Genomic DNA, 27,708 nt, shown 5'->3' with positions numbered 1-27,708 from the left:
TAAGTTGATTAAAAGTTAAATCTAAAACACATGTTAATTCGACAAGGTATCTTCATTTCTTGCTTACTTATAAACTACCTATCTATGTAATTTTTTTTTTAAATGGAATTTTATATTTTATAACTGTAACAGTTGAAGACTTATCTCTAATCTTATGTCTTTCTGCATATGTTAATGTTGATATCAACAAATCAATTAATTTTAATCAAGATGTCGACGCTTATGGTATGACGTATTGTGCGATTCATAATCCCACTAATGCAGGCTAAAGACAGACAGTGGCATAAATTATGTAATTATGGAAATGCGATGCACGTTTTGCAATAACCTCAATCAGTAGTTCATTATTGATACTTCGAAAGGTCCTTTGATCACGTTTTGATAGTGAATATCGGGCGCGATGATATTATTTACCTTCTAGCTTTCTACCGTAAGCGGATAGGTAGAAATCTATATATAGGTATAATACAACTTCTTTCTAATTCTAATTTAAGAACAAATTGATTGACAACAATAACACAACATAGTTAACAATTGTTAATGAACTCGGCGTTAGTTAAACATAATGTTATTATTACTATAATACAAACATATTTTATCTCCTCAAGTGTATTTATCACCCTTTCATTCGTACAGTAATGTATTTATCCGATGAGAAAGAAAAATATTATTGAGTATTAGCTTCTCCATTGACATGGCCATTGTTTTTATTTTGCAGAATGCATTGGAAATGCACCCTCCGATTGCGGCTATCTATTTTATAAAGTGTTTACTGATAAATGTGCTGTGGGGCGAAGTTTGTGTGAATTGAGATTTATAGTCATAGATTATTCAATACTTCATACAATTCTCTTCATACTGAAGAAAATACTCAAGAATATTAAGGAAATTTTCCCCCAAATTCATTGTTGATGAAAAAAAACTTCTACTCGTGTTAGATTGTTTTGAACAATCTGATTTTGACATGAAGGTATTGATCTCTGTACGTTGTATATGAAGAGTGAGTGGAGCCATATGTAATTAATGTTACCTAATTTTCTTCATCATCTGCGGATGCAATAATACACTGAGTTATAACTTTGTGTATTTAAGATATTAAGCTTTAAATATAGTTCTGACAAATCCTCACATTCTAATGTAAGAATATAAATTCTTTTATTTTAACCACAAAATTCGAAAGGCGCATTTATGCAGAAAGAATCCCATCTCCTGAATCATAATTCAGGAATGCCGTCCGATTCGACATGGATTCGACCGAGAAAATAACGAGGATAACTTTATGGCATTTTAAAAATTGCACAGAGATATATCATCCGAAAATGTCACGTGAGAGCTTAAAACATTTCATTCTTCAACTACTTTCTTGGATTGTTATAAAGTGTACTTACATAATAAGTCGAGGTACATGTTTACTGGAGTTTTAGCACCTAAAAATGTTACCTTTCTGAGCCTGGATTAAAGTTTGAAGGAAAAACGGATTATACTCAAAGGTCATATGCATACGCAATGACGGATAAGATACGTCAATCAAGTAGCTAGCACAAGGGTACTTGTTCGTTGAGAGACTACATTTTTTTTGCGATTTACTCTGTCATTTGTTCTTTTTTATGTATATTTTAATTAGTTACATTCAAGCATAAACTGCCGTGTGTTTAAGTAAGTCACGCAACAAGAAATCTTTACTGTATTAGTAACAAAATAAATCATTTATTCAAAACTAGTATCTGTAAACTATACGACTATTCTAGACGATGAATGACATAGATGTTATTCGTAGTTTCTTGTGCTAAGCCCAATCTAGTATTTTTATAAAGCCACTATTGCACTAAGTACTCAATATACATACTTTAAAATATAATAGGACATTATAAAACTTTAAATGAAATCTATGCAAAAGAAATGGTATTTAATTTAAAAGACTATTAACATTCATTTTATAAAATAAAATAACGTATAACAAATTATATCTTTTTAATACATTTTTTTACCGAGAAACCTAAATTCAAATATGGAACACGTTTTCAAAATAATAAACAAAGAACGCTCTACTTTCGAATATGGAACCTTCATTTTTTGAAACCGTTACCTTTATAAATAATGTCTTACTTACATTAAATTCAAGAAATGCACCGCACTCCCAACGGATTTTGCATCGAGGGGCCGGTAATCACTATTGACAGCTTCGCTCAGTCACCGGCGTCCCTCTCAGCCCGCTGAATATTTCAGAGAGAGGCTTATTAGCCGGCTAATTATACAAAGGAAGTAGTTAGGGAGCAGCGGAAAGACGGAGGGGCTCATTCTCAAACATTAAGGTCGCGTGGCCAAAGAAAACTGTCACACGCGCTTAACTAAGATCCATCATAACTTCAGGGCATGTTACTAAGCTGATGTGGGCTTATATATCCGGTTATATTATTATTTGGCCAACACATATTAAGATAACAGTCGATTAATTAATATCACCAAATACATTTTGAGTTTATCATTCTATTGTGGAAACAGAGTATTGATTTTTTTTTACGTGCACGTCAAAGTGACTCCGCTGCATCTGATGGTAAGTGCAGTGAGGTCCAATAGAATGACGACTGACGAGAGATGATTACCCCTCTCTAGTCGACATAATTATGCCGGCCTGTTGGAACCGGATTTACGCAGGCTGATCCCGGATCGCACACTTACGTGGGCCACTATGGCGGGTTTAAACACCTTGTGTGCAGTGGTCGCTATCCGGGCGGATAAAATATATCCTACCACCAGCAGAGTGTAGTATATCTAAGTGTTAATTAGTCCTTGAAGTGACCGTATCCTTGATGGATATCCACGTAGTGTCTATTCATCGACTGGTTTAATTACCTCGGCATACTTTTCAATTGGTCTAGATTGGTACATTAAAATTAACATTGCGGTCACGGCCTATGTCAATGAATATGTCACCCGTATAAGTTATATATTAATTAAAACTCTGTTACTATCGGTGGAATAAGTACTTTAAAAGAAATAGTACGTTAAATTACCGACTTCTAATGTACGTGTATAGGTATTTTATACATTCGTATACCTCTACATACATAATAACTTTGTATAGTCTAAATATTATTTTTATTCTAATCAGTGGGTTGTCAGCTTATTTTATTTTTAGGCTTGGAATAACTTATCATAAGAAACCCAAAAGTCAAAAGCATGAATCCCTTAGCCAAATTTCGGTCACAGCCCCCACGGCCAATCTTAACGGAGGTCAGCGAGGTACGCAGTATATATTATAGTGCACCAGTATGTGCACAGTAAGTGCATAGGCACATTCTCAGTTCTTATCCTTCACGCTCATAGTTCGGGAGAACATTCCGACATGACCGGAGAGAAATAAGACGTAGGACCAACTGTTTTACAATGCTTTACGACTCGGAGCTGAAACTGAATAATTTTTAAGATAGAAAATCCCAGTCACAATTATTTTTGGCCCGACCCGGGATTGGAACCCAGGACCTCAGTGCTGTAGATGTACTCATACCGCGAACACATAACCATTTTATATAGGGGATAATGTACTAAATCGTATTGACTATGACTGTATAGCCCATGCTGAAATTATTTTGCTAAATATTACCAACTAAGCTATTGTTTATCGGCCATCCACACTAAAAATAAACAAATATATTTATGTTGATGTACCTACATGAATATTCATGTTATGCATCAATTTTAATTGCTACTACTAATTATAAGTGTATACAAATACACTATAAAATATATAATATTATTCTGTTACCTATATAAATATGTTTTGCACTTGATTAATAGGCGGATGACATATACTCTAAATACAATGTTATATTTGGGTTAATATTGCGGAATCTTCTTAATTACCTTTATTTCAGTTGTCCTGTTTTGATAGTACATAATTAATATTAGCACCGGTTTCAATAACATGAACTTATTTTGTACTAGCTTCCGCCCGCAGCTTCGCCCGCGTGGATTTCGGACTTCAAAAATGGAGGAGGTGCTCAATTTGTCGGGATGCTTTTTTAATGTATGGTGGTATGCCGGTGGTCCGATTGTCCGGTCAGGGTCTGATGATGGGATCCTGGTGTAATCGAAGGAACTCCTCTAATATTATAGGCAAACCTATGACGATTTCGGTATTTTATATAGCATAGCTGTTGTCCGCGACTTCGTCCGCGTTTCCATCGTATTTCGTAAAAAAAAGTAGCCTATGTAACCCTTACATGAAAATAACGCGTGATGGCTTATTAGCGTATTTCATGTATAACTTTAGTGTTTCTATACCGATTTCTATGATTCTTTTTTATGGAATATTTAATAAGGTTAACTTTTTTAATTAGGGATGACTGAGAGTGTTATAAACGTAAGAGTAGACAAATATAATGAGAGAGCTTCGAACTGCTAAGCTATCGGGAGTTACACGTGTTATTGTGAGTCAACCATAAAAGATAGACATATGCTGTCGTGAGATATTTTTTATATAATTTTAAGGAGAACATTTCCGTCATACATGATTTCTGTATAGCTTTAACCATTAAGGTTGCACACGCGACGGAAGCTTAAAAAATGGAGTAACTTCTCCCGTTTTCCCAACATTTCCCTTCACTGCTCTGCTCCTATTAATTGTAACGTGATGAAAAGTATACTATAACCAGCTCGGGGGTATGAAAAATAATGGTACCAAGTTTCGTTAAAATCCGTCAAGTAGTTTTTGTTTCTATAATGGTTATACAGACAGACAGACAGACAAAAATTTTACTAATTGCATTTTTGGCATCAGTATCGATCCCTAATCACCCCCTGATAGTTATTTTGGAAATATATTTCATGTACAGAATTGACCTCTCTACAGATTTATTATAAGTATAGATAATTCATTTATTCAAAATATATTTACGTGCAATTTAAATAATAATGTTAAAATATTGTTTTCTTATAAAATAATAGAATATTATGAGCCATAATAATTGTAATTGCTGTATGAGTAAAGCTTCATCATTCAATATTGCTCCAAATCTCCGTAGAATTCCATTACATGAAAAATTCCTGGAAATCAGAGTGAATCAGCCATCTGTTTACAGTTCATCTCTTTTGGTTTTCCGAATGAGTAAGAATCATTGTACGGTGATAGCGGTTGGTATGAGTGACGTCACTTACCTTAAAAATAGAGGTAAAAAGCTGTAAATGAAAACTCCCATACATAATGAGTCTCACTATAAAATGCATTAATAACTAATACAATGTTTATATATTATATATAGGTATTTTGACCTTATTCAATGCTGCTCTCAATACTTTTGGATCTGATTAATTCGAAAAGCAACGAAGCCCAACATTCAAATATCTTAAACTCTGCATTGTGAGTGGTGTAATTTGACGATTGGGTGGGATGATAAATTTTATTCGCTTATTATGTATATATTACTAATTCATATAGATTAGTAATATAACTTGTATTGAAGGAAAAATGCTTTGAATATTTCGTCTCCTTTTCTTAATGTAAGAACAAGAGGACTATAATCCAGATGATATACAAATAAAAATACGTTCGTTGACTTCATGCGATAAATTAATGATCTTCTGAATTTTGACAAAAAACGACTGTCATCGCGGGTGTCATCCCACAGCAGCTCGACGGCGAATAAATTACTTACGGTTTGATGGGATTGCGGACAGGGCTCACCGAAATGCTCGTACCAAAGTCCTGTTAAATTATCTCGAATGATTGCAATATATGTAGCATTATTTTTTTGTAAGTTGCCTAATTTTGCAAAAAACTCCAGAGTTTTTGGTATACATATTTCAGTAAGTTACCAAAAAAATATTATTATGATCCGTGTTTTAAAACTTTCCTTATGTTTCCTAAATAAGTAGTCAATTAAGTAACTGATTACTTTCTAAAAACCTATCACATGTACTCAGAAGTTTTTACAATAATTCATGATCCATCACAACTGATGTACACAAAATAGCTAATTTTTTAACTTTTAATGAACTTCCGTTAGCATGTACTACATTTCAAAAAGCCATATCGACAAATAATGTTTTTAGCAAAAAAAGATTAGCAAGACCGCGCAAAAAATAAAAAAAATGCTTACAAAATACTCGGGGCAAATTTAAAATACGAAATATACCCCGTTATAAATTGGGATGAACCGTCACGTGGTCCCGTCGATGGAAATTGGTTTTCCCGGCTCTTCCGCGTTGTCGACTGGGCAGCATCCGTTTAATTTAGTGCAGGGACGTATTTAGGGGTTAATAACGTGGTTTATGTTAGCTTACAAGAATTAGTAATAGGCATTGGTAAAAAATGAACATATTTTTTTTGGAGATATCGACGAATCGTAATAAGCAGATAAGTATAATATGAAACTCCAGCAAGGAATACTTTTTAGGTCAAGGTAAAAAATTATAATAAATGATGAGTTATGTTTGTATGCCTATAAAAATTAAGGACTGATTGGATCACATAAGTTATGCTTATAATACAGGATAAAACAAATGAATAAAACTAATAAATTTAATATAACAAAATAAACTTATAAAATTTATATAAATGTATAGAATAGTCACATTGTTTCACACTCATAATTTAATAAATGTATAAAATTTATTTTACGATTGAGAAGTCAGTCCTGGTGAAGATGTGATACCCGAAATATATTTAACACTGCCTTTAACATCTAATTTTTCACAAGTAATTAACACGCGACGAACGCTACCAAAAATATGTTAAAATTCGAAATATATTTAGGTCGCAACGCCTCATTTGTCTTTTTAAACACGGCCGGTGGCCCCCTTCGTCTATTTCTGGCTGCGCTCCTGATATCTCGCAACCAATGCGACGCAAGTCCCTTCCGACCAAACCGTTTATGAGGGAAATCGGTGAAAACTGGGCTCTGTTGTTCTTCCATTGGCGCAAACAAAACAAACTGCAAATGAGTTTCTTTTCTCTCATTGTATTTTTGTGAGTGCGTTTTGAAAAGCGCGGTGCAGTGTTTAATATGAGGCTCATTTTGTAACTTCACAAATCATGTACTTGATGTGTTTGTTTACAAAAAATATTGTGAATTATATTTCTAGTGTTATACAATTTAATATAGGTAGTAAGTAGTAACCCATTTTTGACGACTGGATAGGTCGTATTTCCTATAATGTCTTTGTAAGACAAGTGTTAATAAAACCAATTTGACGGATCAATGTTATTTATTTGGATATCTTATTTAATATTAATAAGCTACATTATCGTGTGTGTTCGCTGGCAGCCGGCGACAGGAAGAGGAGGCGTGTTGCCACAAAACAAATAAATTAGACAATTATCAAATATGGCCAAATGTTACCATAAACAAATTTGAATGTACCAATTCAACAACAAGTATATCTAATTAATTGATATTATTGGTACAGTTTTAAATATAAATTATACTAGAACATCACAAACATATTCTAGAGAATCTAAAATTAGCTAATATTAATGCATAAATAACCACAACTCGTATATTTCGTAAAAAAACAATGGTTGTTTCTTTACAATTGTAGTAGTAAAACTGCAATTTACAATTCACTGCAGACGTACATTTTTCAGACTATTAAACGCGCAGCTGTCTGCGCTTCACACTATGAATATGTGGTGATTGTCACATTGTAATTAGTAAACGCGTGGAATATCGGATTACAGAGCATACCACGGTCCAGTAACCCGCCGTGTCAATTAACAACTGTTGTTCGGTCTGTGTTTATTTAGATTTATAACTAGCTAACCACTGCGAAGACGCGACACTGTTAATCCTTAAAGAGACTAACATAATTATAGTGGCAAGAACGTGTATTCGCGTGCTTTCATTTTCGATTTCATGTCAGACATTTTAAAGCTGAACAAAAGAACGTCGAGGTTTCTTTAGAAACAAATTACCGACATCTATTATTTTAATTTCTGACGCCAGCCATTGCGTAGCTCGCGTTCATTCGTCTATAGAAGACTAAAAGGTTCACGATATTGACCATCGTGATAAATCAAGCCACACTAATTAGTCAAAATGTTGGGTGTATGTAATTAAGACTTATACAGGATTTTGCTATATCTAAGACCTAATATTTTAATATTATTAAAATATTAGATTTTAGATATAGCAATATATTTTAATATAAACGTCATGAATTGCGAGTTTTTCAACCAATATCAAATATTTTGGATTTTTGTTTTATTTTTTCTTTAAATCTCATTCCTCATTGGGGAATAGCTAATAAAAGCGACGAACGTTACTAATTAAACATGTGCCTGGGCTTTTGTACCGACATGTCCTAAATACACGTCAATCTTCATCAAACGGCCGGAGCTTGATTAGATTCATTTGAACTCTGCGACAAAAAACAGACGAGACTTGATTCAGCTCCCTAAAACGGATTGAAATCCTTTTTGCAAATTATTTGCATGTGGTTTAATTGTTTTCATTAATGGATTAAAATTAGATTCGTGTTTTTGTGACAAAAATCTTTTAGACTAAACTGGAAAATAATATTACGAATTTCGGCACGTTCGTTAATATTGGATCGCGAATATTGGAATATAAAATTCTTCCTTATTTTTAAAACAAAAAAATCTGTATATGATGTAGAGTTCTCCAGAAAAATTCTTGAACAAGTTAACAAAATTAAATCGCCCTTAAACTTTTGTTTCACCTTCAAAAAAAAAATTTTTTTCATGTAAATAAACTTAAAAGGTATTTTATTATTTTATTTTAGGAAGTGAGCAGAAGCGTTTTGGAGTTTTGAATTTGTTCAGTTAGTTTTGTAGCTAAGTATACCTTATAGTTTTACTTATTATTTTAATTATTTATATAAATTATTTCTATTATTATTTCATGAAAATATTAATTATATGGTTGTATTCGATCTCCATTATAAAATTATGTTTTTACAAAAAGATTTAATTACATAAACATAAAGACCTTTTAGTCTAAAACTCTGTGTATCCAATGATATAAAATAAATAAATAAAATAAAACAAGGCAACATTAACAATACATTCATTTAAATAAAAATGCAACATTGGCTTTCACGCCATCAACTATACGAAATATGATCACCGGCTCGTCCAATATGGTTAATTTATGTGTGATACACAGACAGAAATACACGCGAATCCATACAATTTGTTAGTATTCGCCGCGCGACATTAACAGTCCATTACGATTTGCGCGTGTTTAATTAGTTTACCGTTGAATCAAATGCGCACTACTATTTTAGAAATATCTAAGCGATGTCAAACTAACACTATGAAGGACTTAGCAGTTAGATTTTGCAAGCATTATTTAGTTTATATCATCCGTAAATTTTGTCTAAAGTACCTATTGTAGAAATATTAAACTCAAGCTTCTGCTAAGAATATCTGTTATCATGTATGAGTCTGCTGCAGGGATATAAGCCGGACGGATCGACCCAATAGGGTCGATCCGTCCGTTTTTAATATCTAACTTAGTCTTTGAAAACCATCAAATTAATTAATAAATCATTTTATTAGAATATTCTCTAATATTTACTTTCTGTGTACTATTATAATAATACAGTACAATAATCGAAGTTGAAATATGCTTTTAAAACATTTGAAACATAATTGAAAATAAGAATTACAATTTAAATCGTTTCGCACTAATATTTCTAAACGCGCACAGACCCTCATGCATCGACGTTTAATTGTCCCCATTACACAAAATTATTTTGATTTATCACATTATGATTGCTGCAACTCGATTACGTTGGAGTTTATTGAATGAAATGAAATATAAATTAAGTCCAGTTGTGAGCGGTGCAGAAGATGTGTCAAATGTATTGTTCCCTGATAACCACAATAGAAAGAAAGACGAACAAAGGATGGTGTTTACAAACTTGTCCCTTTGACGTTTGGTTGTCCCATACAAATAGAGAACGTCTAAACAAGTCTCAGTTAATCACTTTGATGGTGTGTTGGCTATTTTAGGTGGGATAATAATTAGACAAATTGTCATATTGTATGTTTGCTAAACGTATAACGGTTATTTTTCTTCTCTGAAGTTTATAGTAAGAACGTCTTAAAGTCTTCTTCCTTTTTAATTTATTTAATGGTTTCAATAAAATTGGTAAGAAAATTGTTTGCCAAACATCTGAAATTATATGGATTCATATTTTTTATAAACCTTCAATTATAATCAGAACATTATTAGTTTTCAAATTCTATAATTGTACACTAGAAACAAATACAAATCAATTTACAATGATAACGTATTGGGAAGTCGTACGCTGTGTAGTGTGTAGTATAAATATCTGCCGTAACACAAGCAGTTAATCATTACTATTGCACAACTAATAGTACAATGTAACAGAATCGGCGGTTATATTTGAGTCGAGTTTAATTCAGTCCCTAGGAGAGGTGTACTGAGTGAGTCAGTCAGTGAGTCACCTCTCCTGAGATACCGTGTTCCGTCTAGCTTTGTACGAAATATTGAATCGATTTTATATCGGAATGAGTCCCAGACGGGCGTGAGTAAGCACGGGGATGGGTGTTTACGATATTATCTGGGTATTATCTTTCGTCAGGTAGTTGGGACAGATGAAATGAAACTGCGGTTTATCTGCCCTGTGACAAATTACATTTCAATTTTATTTTTCCGGTTTCGAAAATCTTAAAGAGAAATTTATAAGCCATTGGAATATAAATAGTTAATACATTATTTGAATGCTGTTATACGATGTTCTAAATTCATTTCAAGTATTTATAACTATTACTGTAATTGGTGATGTAATTACAGTATTTATTACACTTTAGACAATTTAATAGCTTCAAAAGACACATTTCAAATATCGACGCAGTATACGACAAGCAATTAAGAAAGCGATGATAATGTCGTAAGATAGATGATGCATCGATGTTTTGGCATAATTAGCTATTATACGTACTTGTAGTAATATAATATTTATTGCGTAGTTAATTATAGAAGTGAATGAATTGGGCTGTAAATTCATTAGAAATGTAATATTTTGGTGTGTTGTCTGCCATTTATACTAATAATAAAGGTGACATGACATCAAATTCAATTAGCTCTGTCGGGTCTAACTTATAGATTGTTTATATAATAAATAAATAATGCCAGCCCTGTATTTCTGTCTCACTGTTGGGCACGGGTTTCCTTTTATACTGAGAGGGTTTCGGCCTTAGTCCACAGTGGCCTAGTTTGGCAGACTTTATATACCTTTGAATTTTATGGAGAATAGCTCAGGTATGCAGGTTTCCTCTCGATCTTTTCCTACACCGTTAAAGCAAGCAATAATTCACAAAGAATACACACGTAACTTCAGAAAAATCACAGGTGTGTGCCCTTATTTTTTGAACCTGCAGGCATTCGTATCTGCAGTCCACTCGACTCCTATGTTTGTTTATACCATATTATTAAGGATCTATTTGTCGTTAACTCATAAATCGAGCCACAAATAGCTTAAGTAAATAAAATGAGCATAACAGGATGCGATATGATTTGTCCGCAGTATAAACGTCGGCTTAGCTCTCTCGAAGTATAATTTACGTGGGTATGTAAGCTCATTAGCTAATATATGTAAATAATTGGGAGCAATCTTAAATTTACACTAAGCAATAAGGCTTACGTATAATAATTTCCTGTGTTTACGCAAATGTTAGATATTGAAATAAAACTATTTTTCTTTTATGATCGTGGTCTTATCGGACGAACAACAGTTCAGTCCGCCCCGTGACCATGAAGGCTGCAAAGTCTTCGAAACGTCGGGAGAAAATCATAGTATAAAAAACTGAGATAAAATCCGAAATATAGTTTAATTTCGATTGCTTGCGTAGTCAATTCTTTTGAAGACTAACAGAATTTACCTTTCACCTTTAGAAGTCTGATTTAATGAAGAATGTCTGATAGTAATAAGCTTTTAAGCTCATTTGCTGCGCTTAAGCCCGTTCTTACATTATAAGCATTATTTTTATTTAGAAGGATAATAAATGTCCTTTGACTTTACTACTACAAACCGTATAAATACAAATTTAGCCGACTTTGCATAAATTTCTTATTTATATAGCGTTTCGTGTTTTGAATTTTTAATGTTTTTGTAGTGTTTACCTTCTTCACTGACGAACATCCCTAGAACATTAAATTTATTGTTATTTTATCAAAGAACCTTTGACTAAAATTTATAAAATGTCATTTTTTACATAAAATTAAATAGAACTGTCTATTGAGAGACTTCATATGACTCAATTGTATGCTATCGCTGCACATTGTAGTTTTATATTTTAAAACATGATGACATAATTTATAAACAAAAATAATAAAACTATTAATTACAATTAAAATCTAATGAAGCCATAAACTTAATTTTATTTATCATTGATATTTACGTAATATTGTGCCCACGGACGTATGTGTAAACATCCTATGAAAGAATCATTAAATATCATATATCAAACATAAACCTAAATAAGCTTGTTGCATCTTCAAAAGCGAACTCCAGGCCCGTATTCAGACTTCAAATCATTAAACATCGGTAAAAATAAATCTGCTGATATTTCTAATGCAATAATTATTGATTTAGAAAGTAATTGAATGATGCTTTAGTTATATATAAACAACATAAAACAACTACCTATAATATTATAATCGTATTCGTAAATGTATTTCCTGAAAACTTTCAGACAAAAACATAAACGATTTTTTTTTAATAATATTTTAAAATATATTCACTTTCAATAACATAATATTAAAACTTGCACCTTTCGTACATACTCCAGTTATCAATTCATGTAAAGTTGATCTCTTAAAGATTGTTGGTGGAATGACCCACTGTACCTTTATCTGGTTACGTGTCTGCAATATCGTCGACAACGGCAATAAAAGCCGAATTTATCATAAAAAGTTGCACGTTTAAGTCCGAAACAGTCATAAATAAGAAAATAAGACCACCTATTTATATTTGTGGCTGTTACCAGGAGAATGATTTTGATACTTTGACGTGATTTTTTTTAAGCATAATTTTGATGAGTTTTGAAAATCGATTTACACTTTTAAACGATATATTCTTTATGCTATTGATGTATCTATATAGCAAATATACCTTCAACTTGGTTCAATAATATATTCCCTTGATGTTGATTCACTTCGAATGACTTTGGAATGTAACAATAAGTTGACTATAAATAACATCAACTATGGAAATCGCCTCGTAAACTTCGGAAATATTGCCACTTAAAGTATTTCTTCAAGAATCGTCTGCAATTTTCTCGGAAAACAGATGTATTTATGTAAAAATGACTGCCTGAAGTGTTCGTCATTGAGAGACTTCGTCGCTGTAAAGATACGTCTTTGTCACATTTAAATGGTTTTACGTTGTTTTTATGCCTCTATTATCCAATGAATATTATAATATCAAAAATATTTATGATATACTCAACATCATTGCCATCATAAAAGCTATCTAAATACAAAGGAAGAGAAACATTATTTAAAAGTGCACAAGTTATTTTAAATCTCTAAATAATATTAATGACTTTATACGCAACATTTTCACAAGTATCAATTCTAATGAATCCGCACACACAAGACCATAGGGCGGAGGAAGGAATAGTCGGGCGCAGCTCATTGATGTGGGGCGTCGGCGGGCGGAGGCGACTAAACTGAAATGTATGAAAATAGAGTCGAATGCAGCGGCATTTCCGCGACCCACCTGCACTGTGTACCCACGCCTTTATTACCAGTGCAACTAGGACACCAGTGTACGCGCGGGCTATTTAAAAACGTGTAGCAATGACGCTATTAACCGTCCGTTGAATTGGATTAAAATACACCTATTTTTATATTTGTATCTTTTTTATAGGTGCATTACGGGTCAGTTTAGGGAAGTAGGTTTTGTTTTGATAGTAAATTGATTATTGAGTTGTGGGTGTAAATGTTTAGATTAATAAATCAACAGACCATGTAATATATTCAATAATGCGTTTGTGAATAAGGAATATAATCGTAAAATCGTCTTATCGTGTGTCACTTTGGAAGCGAGTGTAAAGTGCTATTATCTAAACTTTATGTGCGTCAACAATGTAGGTGATCATTTTATGCGGTAATAAAATATGTCCTCATAATTGTCTCACACATCCATACCTCAGCGAAGACGTGACGGACTGAGCGTGCGCCGACAGGAACTTCTGACGCCAGCCGCTTCATTTTATGTCATCAGAAAATGACGAGGGTTTCATGCTCAGATTAGGCAATATTGAGATTTTCTTTATATCAGCCCTGAGACCGATAAATGGCAATAACCTCGCCCTCTATTTCCTGGGTGCTAACATCGCTGCTTATCCCTGGGAAAAGGGAAGGATAAACATATGTATAAACTAAGACCCGCTGCAGCTTCGACCATACATGTAAACTCATAAAAATATTCTTAATTCCAGTTATTTTTCTGCAAGTACAAAGGCAAGACAAAGTTACACTTGGATAGAGCCTCTTTATTAAGCGCCTCTATGGGTTTACTAGAAGACATTATCATAATAGTATATTATAAACTATTAGAAAGACTTGCTACGTAAAAAAATAAATGAATAATATTCTGGAGATACGCTCCTTTTATGACATCAAGGTTCTAGTATACTCGTTTAAAAGTTATGTCGCATTATCGGTTCGCCTTCTTGTTCTATTGGAGTGTGAACCAGGAGGTCTAGGGTCCCTTTGTTAGGTTGGGTTAAACGGCCTTTTCCTATAGGATTTATTCGAAACTGATACCCTAGAAAGGGTTTAAAGTCAGCAGACTGGTAGTGCAAAATAAGCGAAACCCTCTCTGCAACATGCTTGAAGTTAAAGAAGTTGGGATAATTCCACATTAGATCAAGGGAGGATATAATAAAAAGATAGTCTGGGAATACAATTGAATGTATTAGATATTATAGCTTTAATGTACACTAAAAAAAAAACTCTATTAATAACAATGAAGGCATAGAGAAGGTACAATTGGCGATTTTATCGCTTGAGGCAATCTCTCACTGACAACTATTGGATATTCATTAGATGTTCTACTTTGTAATATCAAATTGTAATATTTATTTTCAAATATAATGCACCTCGCATCCTCAGTGCACCGATTTAAATCTCGTGAATATTTCCAGCATTTCTATATGAATCAATGTCACACGATACAAATAGAATTGTATTAAGACCACACACCTATTTAAATTCGAAAGGCGTTTATAAACGTGAGAATACATGCGTCCAGCGATCGATAAAATAAAATTGTCGCGGCCACACATAAAATATGATAATAACAAAGTTTTATTCATAAGTTTTTTTAATGCCTGAATAGGATAAGTCACGCTTCTCTTTATTCCTCCATCCCATAGCACAAAAGATCTAAATACGTTGGTAGGTCAAGTGTCGGTTTCCCGGACGCTCGGCTGTAACAAAAGAGGTTTTTTTTGAAGAATTCAAGCATTCATTCATTCAAATAATGACAGCTCCGACGTACCACGTGTCTACTGATGCATCACCTTTATAATATAATATGTATAATATATACCCATATTTTTTTGAAGATATTATTAACTATTTCGAAGCTATGATAATGGATTATGTATTTAATGTAGATTTCTCATTATTCTCTGCTATGCAAAGCGAGTATTGCTAGTGAATTTATATTGCGAGGTCTCAACTCGGTCAGTATCGATTTTAAATTAGTTGCGTCTATGTATGGGAGAGGTCAGGCAGATCTATTTTCGCTTTTTGACAATCATATTTTCGAAGTTAAAATAAATGTATTATTCATATCGTAAAAATGGCAGCACAGGAGTCTAGACATTTTTATATGTAAAATTCTGAATTTTATGTCTATGTATACAATTTGTAGTCTTTTGTGTATGTGTAGTTTTTAAATAATATTTTTGGAGGATTATTAGTTCATTTGATTGTAGCTTTATACATATGATTTTTTCAAATCACTAAAATATAATTCCATTAAAATTCATCCGTAATTTTTATTTGATTTTCGTTCATTGTACACTCCACTCAAAATTTTACGAAATGCTAAACATGGAAATGTCAATGCTTATGATTTATAGTCGTGTTGCGGGAAGGAAACATTTCACATGTCTACAGAAGATTAGTTTGTAATTTTTGTGTTGTCACAACAGTGCATTTTAGTCATCCCAGTCCGTCCCGCTCTCGCGGCACTCGCGGGCTCTCGTGAGTCGTGTATTTTGGCGGTGCTGGGCAGGCGTCTGGCGGCTGGACTCAGTCACCGAGGCGCTCGCGCTCCACGCGCACCCGCGATGTCATTGTGCTTCGCCCGCGCACGCTACGCACTTTGCCGCTAAATCCGTCACGTTTCACGCACTACGATACGACGGTTATAAGTGTTTCTTTCAGTGTTAATTCACGTCAGCGACAGTACTTATCTCCGATCCATTCATACATTGTGTTACGATTTATTTCAGCGCTGAAATATCAATATTATTAGCTTTCTTAAAGTATTTATAATTATATATGGGTATTTAGTGACTGTGATAGATTATTCGGATTAAAGAAAGTTTTATAAAGATTTTTTGTATAATATAAAGAATCTGTTTGCGATTAGCTAAGCGTGGTATCACTTATTTTGTTTAATTTTCTGGTGCGTCACTTCAGGAATTACTGAAATATTCTTGAAATGTCTGAGTTAAAGGTGTGGTGCTGAAAGACCAAGCAATAAACACTGTAAAACCAAAAATAAAACAAACAAGACGGTGAATCAGTTTCGTTGGTTCAACGACCTCATAGAGATAACGTTAATTTTAGCAACAGTAAAGATAAAGATTCCATTTAAAATATTCTTGGCTAAAGGTCACAAAGTCCTGAGCAGAAGCCGATAGCCAATAAATCGAGATCGGCGGGTCGTGAGTGCATTCTAAACGATTTACGATACAATCGTGCTACTGAGCTTTTTGCTTCGCCGAAGTGGATTTCGATACAATCAAGAATAACTGCATACGTTTTATTATCAGCAAATATGCATATTTTTAATAGAATTGCAATTTTTGATAGCTTCAGGTAAATCATTAATTTAAATGTAAACGTAATTACGTTGCAACGAATGTTACCTGAAATATAGTTTTGCTTCCAGCGTGTAATAAATATTGTGTCTCTGTTTTCCTTTATTGATTCTACTGTATTATGAATCAAACTGAGGCTTAAGTCATTACCAGTACTCTCAATTATTTGCAAGTTAAATGATGTACTGTCAATCTCAATCCTTAAACCAACTTGTAAATATTCTTTATAGATTTGTTTGTAGGCCCGAAATAATTTCTAAACATCAAAAGTACATTAGACATGCTGTCAATAAAGTACAATCGGCTATTTAAAAACAAGTAGCCGCACCTTACCGCTAAGTGCTCCTTCACACTGACAGATAACTGTGCGTTTCTTATGGGGCATGCGAGTGACGCAATCGAGATTTATTGTGATGTTACCTTTATTTTACAACGTGGCATTGTGGAAGATAAAGAATATGAATTATAATGTGGAGCATGGAAAGTAAACAGCGTATTATAAAATTGCGGATTCCAAAAGTCTATTGAACGAATATGGATATTATGCCGTCACGTAGATGATTTTTAAATGGGTTTTCGAGGCAGTAGTAATCTGTAGTTAGATTATTTGGCTATATCCATAAATGCTTATTTAGCAATACAGAATAATTATGAAAGTTTAGTAATTAGCCCTAGACAATTTAAAGTTACCCAGATTCACGAAAGATCACATTAAATTAGGCGACTAATGTATTGTGTTAACTTACATAGGAATACCTTTTGGTAGGTCGATAGCCTAAGGCATTGACGCTCAAATAGAAAATTCGCAAAAGCGAGTTGATTGCGGTAACACCAATGTAGTCAAGTCTCAAAATTTGTGTATTTATTGGACAATAACTAGAACATAATCGCATTATGGTGTAATAAGAATCCCAATAGAAGTATATGCGGAGTGCAAGATTAAAAAGGTGCACATAATATTACCTATGGTGATAGTAGTAATAGATCAAGGAATCAAAGCGTCCGTTATGTTCGGTTGGAAACTTGCAACAGCTTAGAAAGTCCTAAAGACTTAGCATAATTATATGATCGAGGCATAATTTTTAGAACAGCATTGTAAGTTGGAACTATCGCAGAACTAATGTGGCAAGAAAATAAACTGGTATTATAGAATACGATAATTCTAGAAAAATATAAAAGGAAACGTAACAGGAAATTATAAAAGACAATTCTAGAATCCATAAATATACTGCGACACGCTTCGGCCCTGCCTAACATCAATAAGATGAAATCATCAATTTCCGCTATAACATGTCAAAATCATTAGGGACATAATCAGTGGATTGTGAACTATGAAGACGCTAATGAGAAATTAATGTATAGACATCCGACGTGCATGTCTGATTTACCTACATTCAAGTACTATTTATAACGTTCGACGAATTATATTAGCCGGGAACTGTGTCATCGGATGCGATAGTAACATTATGTAACGCTGCCGAGGATGAACTATCACGAATTACCCAAACACCAGGGACAGATACATGACTTGTAGACCATTGTTCTGAAGGTTGCTTTTACTCAACAGTAACATCTAAGTATGGATAATCACTGCATACTATTATTCTTATATAATATCAACATATAATAGCACGGTTGTATCCTAAATCGATGGGTGAAACCTATGGATTTCCGTTCTAATCGATTTCGCCATAGCATTTTCGCTACCTCTTCCTTTATACTTCATTTATACTCGTTGTTCAAGAATAGTTATCGCTAATCCGGCTCCTATTATCTCATTACGGTCGAGAACAACTGACTCTTCCATACATATTTACCTGACTTTTTTAATATCCTTACTGTTCTATTTTTCACTGCCTGTTCAAATAAACTGACGTGCTTTCATATATACCCTTTCGTTTCCAAACTTCCACCACCACAAAGATTCTTACTTAAAAATATTGATTATTAACAGATATTTATTATCATTCATGTTATTTAATTTGGTTTAATAACATAAGCATAGACTGATTCTATAAGTTCACGTTCTTTTTGATTTGAATGATTCATCGTGATCTATGATAGTGAATGACTTTAAGATGAAAAGATACATATTTAAAAATCCTCTATTAAGATCTTTTTAGATTATAATTCAATTCAAGTTGGATACACAGTTTAGAACTCAGTTAATAAGCAACAAGTTCGAAACTAAATGCAGCCGCCCACATAACAATCGATTCGAATTGAACATCTGCGCCCCACATACAGCCAAGGCCAGTGGATACATCCTTTTATCAAACGAGGCTCTAGTAACGGGACAGAACCCGTTTTGGTAGCCAAAGCCTTATTTGATCTATCGTAGACGCAAACTACCGATACAATGGAAACTGACATCTCCAGAGTATGGACGTTTTTATTTTTTGGTTTTCGAAATTCAAAATATTTTCGAACAATAATTTTTAATCTACATTCTAATAAACTACCTCATTTATTTGTTATAGTCACTTTTTTTTTAATTCAATTAGTATAATATCACTGGCTGCAATATATTAAGGGGCTGCGAATAAGATAGATGTCTATATTACAGGCCCTCAATAAGCGTCACAACTCCCACACAAATCCTTTTTAGGCACTCATTTACGGACTATTAACGAACGTTTTGTGTCATTGTTTCATCTTGGTTGTTTTACGATTATGTCACAAAGGTCGTTGCTCCGCGGCGCACCTTCCGCGTTTATAAATAAGCGCGTGTGTCGAACTTTTGACAAGCGCGTAAATAAACAACGGATCCAACGTCGACGCTACTGGCCGCTCTTAGCTAAGGATGGGACTAGCGAATCCTTACAGGCATTGTATCTTGAAGAATGGAATAAATTAATTGAAACGGATAAAAAAATCGTTGCTTATCGACATTTGTAGAGCGTCTATACAAATTTACCAAATTTTAGTATATCAACATTTTAAATTAGATTTTTAATTAAATCTACATCATTATACATTTATTGCTATGACTTTTATATTACACGGAAACATATCTCGAAACTTCTAGGTTTATTTACGTCCGAAAATACTTGGACCAATTACTATTCGTAATTTACTCATCGACGTAATACTTTTGATGGGATTTACTCTTACGTAAGAGAAAGACCTAAATATCGCGCTGCTTACGCACCGATACGCTTGTAATAACAAACATTACCTACATTAATCAGTAAAAGGTAATCTAACTAATCTTGCTTATTTGGAAGTTTCTTCTCAGTTATTAATATTACTTATCTAGCATACTAAATATGGATCAAAACAAATTGGTCACCAAGTCATTCAGATGCCACCCGACCTCATTTCACGCCAAAACCCTGTAAACGTATTTTAAAAAAGAAACGGAAGCAAAGGAAAAAAGTCAAACAGTCTTAAATCATACTTATTTTACACAACCTTTTTGTAAACACCTTTTTTAGGTCACGAGAGAAAGAAAGTTCGTTAAAAAAGCTTTCCGTTTATCATAGAGACACGTCGCTGACGTTATGCTACTGATGACTATTTTATGACGTTTCAAAAGGCCCAGTTCAAAGGCGGCACAAACGTCCTCTTTTCCTCTTCCTTCGTGTTGTTTTCAATAAATGTTAATTATAATCTGCGGTTGACTTAACCACGGTTATAACGGTAACGTTAGTAGATTCTTGGAATATTGTTCATATTGTTAGATACGCCTGACTTTTGTGCTGTTGTGTAATACGGCTAAACATAAACGCACGGTGATACGACTATATGAATAGTATTTCTAAGTAATATTGTGATTCTAAATTTTCCTCAACATGAAATATTGCACCCGGTATTTAGATCCATTCTTAATTTAGCTAACTCAGTGGCGTATTTGTATTACGGTAAGACTGTACTGCTGAGGTCTCGGGTTTTTTTTCTTCCATATATTAAGGAATATTATACAAAGCAATCAAATATAAATTAATAATTTAACCTTTTATATAAAAATAGGTAACCTTTGTGTGGCCTTTACTCACCACTGGAACACAACAGACTAATAAAATCCCTTTTAAAAAACATGCTCATTAATAAAGTATTTAGTTTTCTGCCATGAATTAGTATAGAAGTACTCACAGTTCGAACAAAGACATTGTGAAACCTAACAAGGCATGAAGATACTCGTGCCGCATTTTTATAATAGAAGTACCGTATACTTTTGGTGAGAGGAAATACTTGAAGCCGTGTTAATTTTTAAGAACAATATGTGACCTCGGGTCGCATAAAGACAAAGCAATAAATAAATATTAGTGGATCCACCCACTAAACGGTTCTCTCACGTACCTATGGAACTACATTTCAATATAATTGCTCGGATGGCGCCTACGCTGTAAGATTATGTAGATTTAGGCACGGTTCATAGTTAATTTCTGCCTACGTGCGAAGTTATATAAACACATGCAGTTATGTACGAAACTATGGTGCTATCACAACAATGTTTTGTTGAAATTGTAATTCCTTTGCAATACGAGCTATACTCGTAGAACTGATGCCCGATGGGGCAAGAAGGTTCTGGATGGAAGGCCACGAAGCTGGCAAGCGCAGCGTCAGACGTCCACCCGTGAGGTGGACAGATGACCTCATAAAAGTCACAGGACGTCGCTGGATGTGGGCCGCTTACAACAGGTCGATCTGGAAATTTTTGGGGGAGGTCCATGTTCAGCAGAGGCCATCCTGCGGCTGATGATAATGATGATAATGATGACGCTATATGAAGGTTTCTATGTATGGTTGATTACGTCAGTGTCGTGTAAATTTATGTAGGTACATACGAAATCACAATTACATGTATAAGAAAAGATAAACTTATAGATATAAACAAAACCTAAAAGATCTGTTCTAGGTTAGGCTCTTTGTTTCGCGTATATTCTAATTTATGATTTATAAATGTATGGATGTGCTATTTAAAGGTTTACAAACAGACCACCGTAGTAAAAGTCTACGTATTTACCCAGATCTACAAGCCTTCACACTAAAACGATCGTGTTTACCTTTAGAAAAATTACTCATTACAGTATTCCATTTTCTGGCAGAAGCGAGATGTACCCTCGCTGACCCACTATAGAGAGCGCGGTGACGCGTGGGCGATGTCGGCGCCGCCCGTAGAGTAAATATTCCCAGAAGTTTATCGCAGACGCTCAGACGTATCCATTCATTCATGAACCGTGACACACCGACACCACAGCTGTAGATTTCTATAAATATAGAAAGGGCCCAGCAGCTCATTTTATACTGGTTTATATTAATCATTGTGTCAACGCATCTCTAAATACATCCGTAGAAAAATACAAGCCTCGTGAAATATTACGGTGAATTGTTTACCGGTAGCTCTTCACAAATACACAGTGGGGTTCTCAGATTAAAAATGTCGTGTATAAAGGAGATAAGTATTGCAGCTCATCAATAACAAGAAGTCAGAATGTGTTTAACAATGTGATAAGTGAAATGAATCAAAATGGAATTGTTGAAGATAGCGTGTTTGTGACACCATGATCCCTACTTGTATGAGGGCTCCGCGGTCCATCCAGGGATCCACCGATGACGTCACACGGCAAACCCGTTCCATCGTACAGGTAATGATAACCACGTGACTCACTTCGAGATAATTGATCATCGTGTACTAACAAAATCTGAATTGGGATTTCTTAGAAAACACCTCCGCTATATACGACCTCATTGTGGTTCTTTGTATGACAATCAACATTGATTATCTTCAACTTCGAGATTATTTCAGTTCCAACGTAATTTTTATTTGAATTGTCATTGTATTTTTTAAGTTAATATTTTACCTTATATTTTCTCAGCTTTATTTCGTATGTAATAAGTACTAGGTTTATTCTTGTTAGCTTTTATGACGATAAAAGTCTTCTAACAACATAAATTATAATAAATATGTTTGAGCAAAACACACGTTCTAGCACTATATTAAAAGCTCCGCGACCTCATTCCATTTCCGCACTTAACGCTTTTAAACCCACGGTTAACTTGGATGCCAGAAAACTGTAAAACACCAAGAAATATTAGTTACTTCTCAATGGTAGTAATGTAAAGGTATTTCATATTTACCTTTGGTTGTAAATTTAGAGAAGATAGATGAATTTATGAAATAAGCGGATGAGATATTAAAGTTCTTAAATTTTAGTTCGTATTAAAATCAGATTAGATTAGTAGAATTATTGACGTTTTAGTATACAATTATAATGTCTTTAAGGAGTAAGACCTTTCGAAAAGGTAATAATTGTAATTATATAGGTAGATAGGTGTATGTAGACACAATAACTGATTTTATTATTGTTCATTCCATAAAGGCGATATTGTTATTGCGTAACGAAAATATTACAAAAATAATAAAAAACATAAAAGCACTTATATGCTAACGGACTAAACTTTGTAAGTTAGGTTTCTTTTAATCTACTAAACCTAAACATAGGATACATTATATTTTGTTTTCATCATTTTTATTCCTACAAAATACTTTTAGTATAAGTAACTTGTCATTCTAATAAGCCATTCCTACTTATACGTCTGATAAACAAGTTGCAACATGTTTTTGTTGACAAGTGTGTCATACAGTTGGCGACAAGAAAGCATGGCGCATTCAAAGATGAAGATAACGTTTATGAGATAATTGATTCAAGGCCGCCTACTGTTAACTGTCGAGGAAGGATAATAATTTGTAATACTTATTATAAGCATTTATTATACTAGGTGTTGCTCGCGGCTTTGCCCGCGAAAATGCCGTTCCCGTTACAAAAGCCTCTAAAACAATGTTACATACAAGCGCCCTCTATTTACTGGGGTATCCAACAAATTACTGAGGTAAAAGTAGTCATTTATTAATCCAGGAAATGGTATACCCATGTACCAAAGTTCATCCAAATCCGTATTGTTGTTTCTGCGTTTACTTTTAACAAACATCTAAACATTGTCACAAAGTTTCGCATTTATATAATTTTGTTATTAATATTTGCGTTCTATGCGTTCTTGACATTTCTACATTAGATAATAAAAGGTTAAAAACTTTTATGGTTACTAATATCATTAATTCATTTATTTATTTATTTCAATTACAACACTAATTAAGTTAATAATAACAACATATAACTATAGTAAAATATTAAACAGATCAATAATGCACTTAATAACTACATGAAATATGCGGTATCGTGAGTTAATTTCACAATAATGCAAACATTCATACTGGATCACGTTTCAATCAGCCGAAAAAACATTAATTACTAACAGAAGCATCATATTATAATGTTTCACATTATGTGTAGTTATGGAATAATCAATTTCGAGACATGCTATTAAACTGTCGGGAACAGTTTCGCTTGGATATGACCACCTGTGCCGTTCGATACATGTTATGAAAGTGTTGGACATCAGTGATCAATCTTGAACATTTTTCTTATAAGCAATTGTAAAATCTCTATTTAATACGTAGTTCACTTAACTCATCTGAGTTATTAGTTTTTATTTAATTTTCTTTTTGTAAACGATGGGTTTTGTCATGGCTTCAGCAGCAAATTAATCTATATTTTTGGAAATCAGTGTACCTATAAGATATTTTAGTTATCTTGTTTTGACATGCAACTTTATTCTAATGTGTAGATTAGTAGTAATTATACATTTAGAAATTTAAAAATACTATACTTATTTATTTATTTAATTTTATGTTCTCCGGCAGATTATACATAGATTTTTTTACAGAATTAGTATAACGATGGTCATATTCTGATGCACAACCAACTTAAAGGAACTTACTTAATTTTATTTACGTGATGTTCATAGTAGAGCAATTTCTACGATAAAAGGGAATAAAAGTAACAAATCCTTATAAACATGAAATGCTTTAGCTATGAATCTCACCAAGTCGAAGCGAAAACATGCAAATGACTTCATTGCCCATAATTTTCTCCGCAGCCTCAATTAATTTATATTGGCTCAAATGGATGATAATTTTAGCTGGCTTAAATTCCAAAGCTATATCAATTTATATTTTGGCCAATGGCCATAATTAAATTATACAATGCCATTGAAAGACATGTTATACTTAAAATATAATTACAGTATGTTTGAAAATTCGACATAATTGGTAGTATGCGGGACTTTACTATAATTAAAATCCTATGATAAATTATGTATGACGTCTATCATCTATTTTTCTGTTTATTCATACTCAAAGTGAATGAGGTATGTTACATATAAAGTTCATCAGATAGCATCCACGTGTAAAAACCTAAAAATAACGGTTATTAAAATTTGACCCAAATGTTTAACATCCCGCCGAGGGACTGGGCCACCTTTGTGCGCTGACGTCGCATAAAATGTAATGTTACGTATCGGTATCAGATTCGAAAGATCAACATTCATGGAATTAAAGATTAATATCTGTTCATCAAAGAACAAACTTTATTACCCATAAAGTTAAACGTTGTGCAAAGCAATATTGTTCACAGAAACGTGAGTCAAAAATTAATTCAGCGTGCAAGTATGAAAACAATCCTGAGGAAATGTGTTGGCGAAATCAATAGAATACAGAATGTAGGAGTTACAGATGTTTTGGCACGAGCCGTAAAGTGATAAATTGTGTTAAACGGACAGAATAGAAGCGATGGTTCATTTTCCTGTCGCGAAACCGATCGACGAAGGATATAAGTCTTTAATGGCAACAATTTCATATATTATCATAGGATTCGTAGATTTAGTGGATCTATATCAAAATTCGGGAAAGAAAATAATAATTTGAATAACAAGCTTTAAATTTTTGCTCAATGATTAAAGAGTTTTCTAAATAACTATTTTGTGAAATAGTGCTGTTTACCTATTATTTCGATCAATTATCATTTATTTTTAAATATAAATAGATTTCAAACATAAGTAGATCATCTGCTATTCCTATAGAGATTTCTAACAGGTTTCAAAATGTATCAAGATGTGATAATTTTCACTGACATCCGGCAACCCTTCTGTACGGAATGTTATTGTATGGGCCACATCCAGCCGCCTGGGGAATACCTCACAATGCGAGTGAAATTGATTTGTTTATTTTACTCCTGTTCCCATTTAGGGACTAAAGTTATGTATACATTGTGAGCGTAAATTACGTTTGTCAAGTGCAAATATTCGTTAGCAGTGTATAAAATTTATTCTGTAGCGTATGTGATTAATGAATTTTATAAATAACTAGCATTTGGCTGCGTGAAGATTATTAGCTGTTTACTGTATGCGGAACTTTTCACCAGAAGTAATAAACACAACTATAACACGAATATTTTGTTTAATCATTTGTAGTTGTATTGTCACTTATAATTTTCATGCCAAGGAAGATATTTCTTTGAATTTTAGGTGTACAATCTGATCAAAGTTTTCTTTGTCTTTATCCCTTCTAATACTCATTGTTATTTTTGTTTTCTTACCATTATTTTTTAATTTTTTATGTTAATTTATTTTAATTTGATGTCTTTTTTTAATAAACAATTCACTTTTGGGTGCGTACACATCCATATATTGTATGGTGTATAGGTTTCCTAGTATTGTATTATGATTCGCGCTTAGTTCGAACGTTTACTATAATTTTATATATGTTATTGTGTCTTGATATAAATGAAAAGTTATATACATTTTATAAAATACTTTTATAAACCCAGAAACGCTATTAATATTTTATATGTGCACATTAATTACGTATATGTATTATACTTATATTATATGTAAAATTAATAAGCGACTAATGACATAAGCGTGGTGAATATACTATGTTATCCTAACAGTTTTTTGGCGAACCAGTAGTCACAGCTGTTTGTAAAGAGCTTTTAACTACAAAGCAAATGTATCCACTACTTGTGTCGCTGACAAAAGGCTAAGCTGGTGTTCCAATTAAATTAAAAGTACGTTACTTTTTTATAAAGATAATATGTTGCATAGAAGAAAAAAAAAAAAAAAAGGAACTCGTATATAAACTTGATTTATTGTTTCTAAATTTGAAATAAACTCTCCCTGATATTAATACAAACCCTTTGATACAAGTCTCCAGTCTTGGGTCTTCAGGTAGCCGAAATTAAGAGGTATTTCAGTCGAACAACAGTTCCGCCGATTCTCGGAACATAATTGTTTGTAGGTCAGAAACACATAAATTGTTTCAAAGCCTAGACTACGGACACTCCCTAAGAAATGTTTACTTTATGTTTCAAAATGAAAGAATCCTAGCCGAATTCCAGCCCCGGTGGCCAATCTCAACGGAGATCAACCAGGTACGCAGGAGATAGTATAGTGTACAAGTGTGTGCGCAATACACAGGTGCACTCTCTATTCCTTCACTCTCAAAGTCGGGTGAGATGGCAATGCGACATGACTGTAGAGGGGTCAGGCGCAGGACCAACGGCTTTACGTGCTTTAACAAAACAAATGACCTTATAAGTGCTTTCTTTAAATTAACCCTAATGTTATGTGAAATTGACAGTAGTTGTAAACCTACATTAATTGATAAAAATATTTAATGATTTTATAAGAATATGCGCTGCTATATAATGTAGACTTAAATTAAATGAACCGGAAGGTGTAAACCTAATTTAAATTTTTATAGCTACGTTAAAATAAGTCTTTAGCTACTACGTAGGTAGTCGATT

General features: G+C 33.3%; 1 protein-coding gene across 5 annotated transcripts in view; it reads left to right on the top strand.

Moving 5' to 3' along the window:
• The window catches only part of LOC115441861 (protein sickie), a 181,183-nt gene that overhangs the window by 23,795 nt on the left and 129,680 nt on the right, over positions 1 to 27,708 (top strand). The window contains exon 1 of one of the 5 annotated variants that reach the window (XM_037444930.1): positions 22,484 to 22,650. The exons of the other annotated variants lie outside the window; for them this stretch is intronic. Coding sequence (XP_037300827.1) covers positions 22,567 to 22,650 — 84 coding nt within the window. The 5' untranslated portion in view covers positions 22,484 to 22,566. Of the gene's footprint in view, positions 1 to 22,483; positions 22,651 to 27,708 lie in introns of those variants that run through there. 5 annotated transcript variants of the gene reach the window in all.

Source organism: Manduca sexta, chromosome 28 (genome assembly GCF_014839805.1).
Source record: "Manduca sexta isolate Smith_Timp_Sample1 chromosome 28, JHU_Msex_v1.0, whole genome shotgun sequence".
In the NCBI taxonomy this organism is placed as follows: domain Eukaryota; kingdom Metazoa; phylum Arthropoda; class Insecta; order Lepidoptera; family Sphingidae; genus Manduca; species Manduca sexta.
The sequence above is the reverse complement of the archived record's forward strand: the minus strand, read 5'-3'. Positions and strand labels throughout refer to the sequence as shown.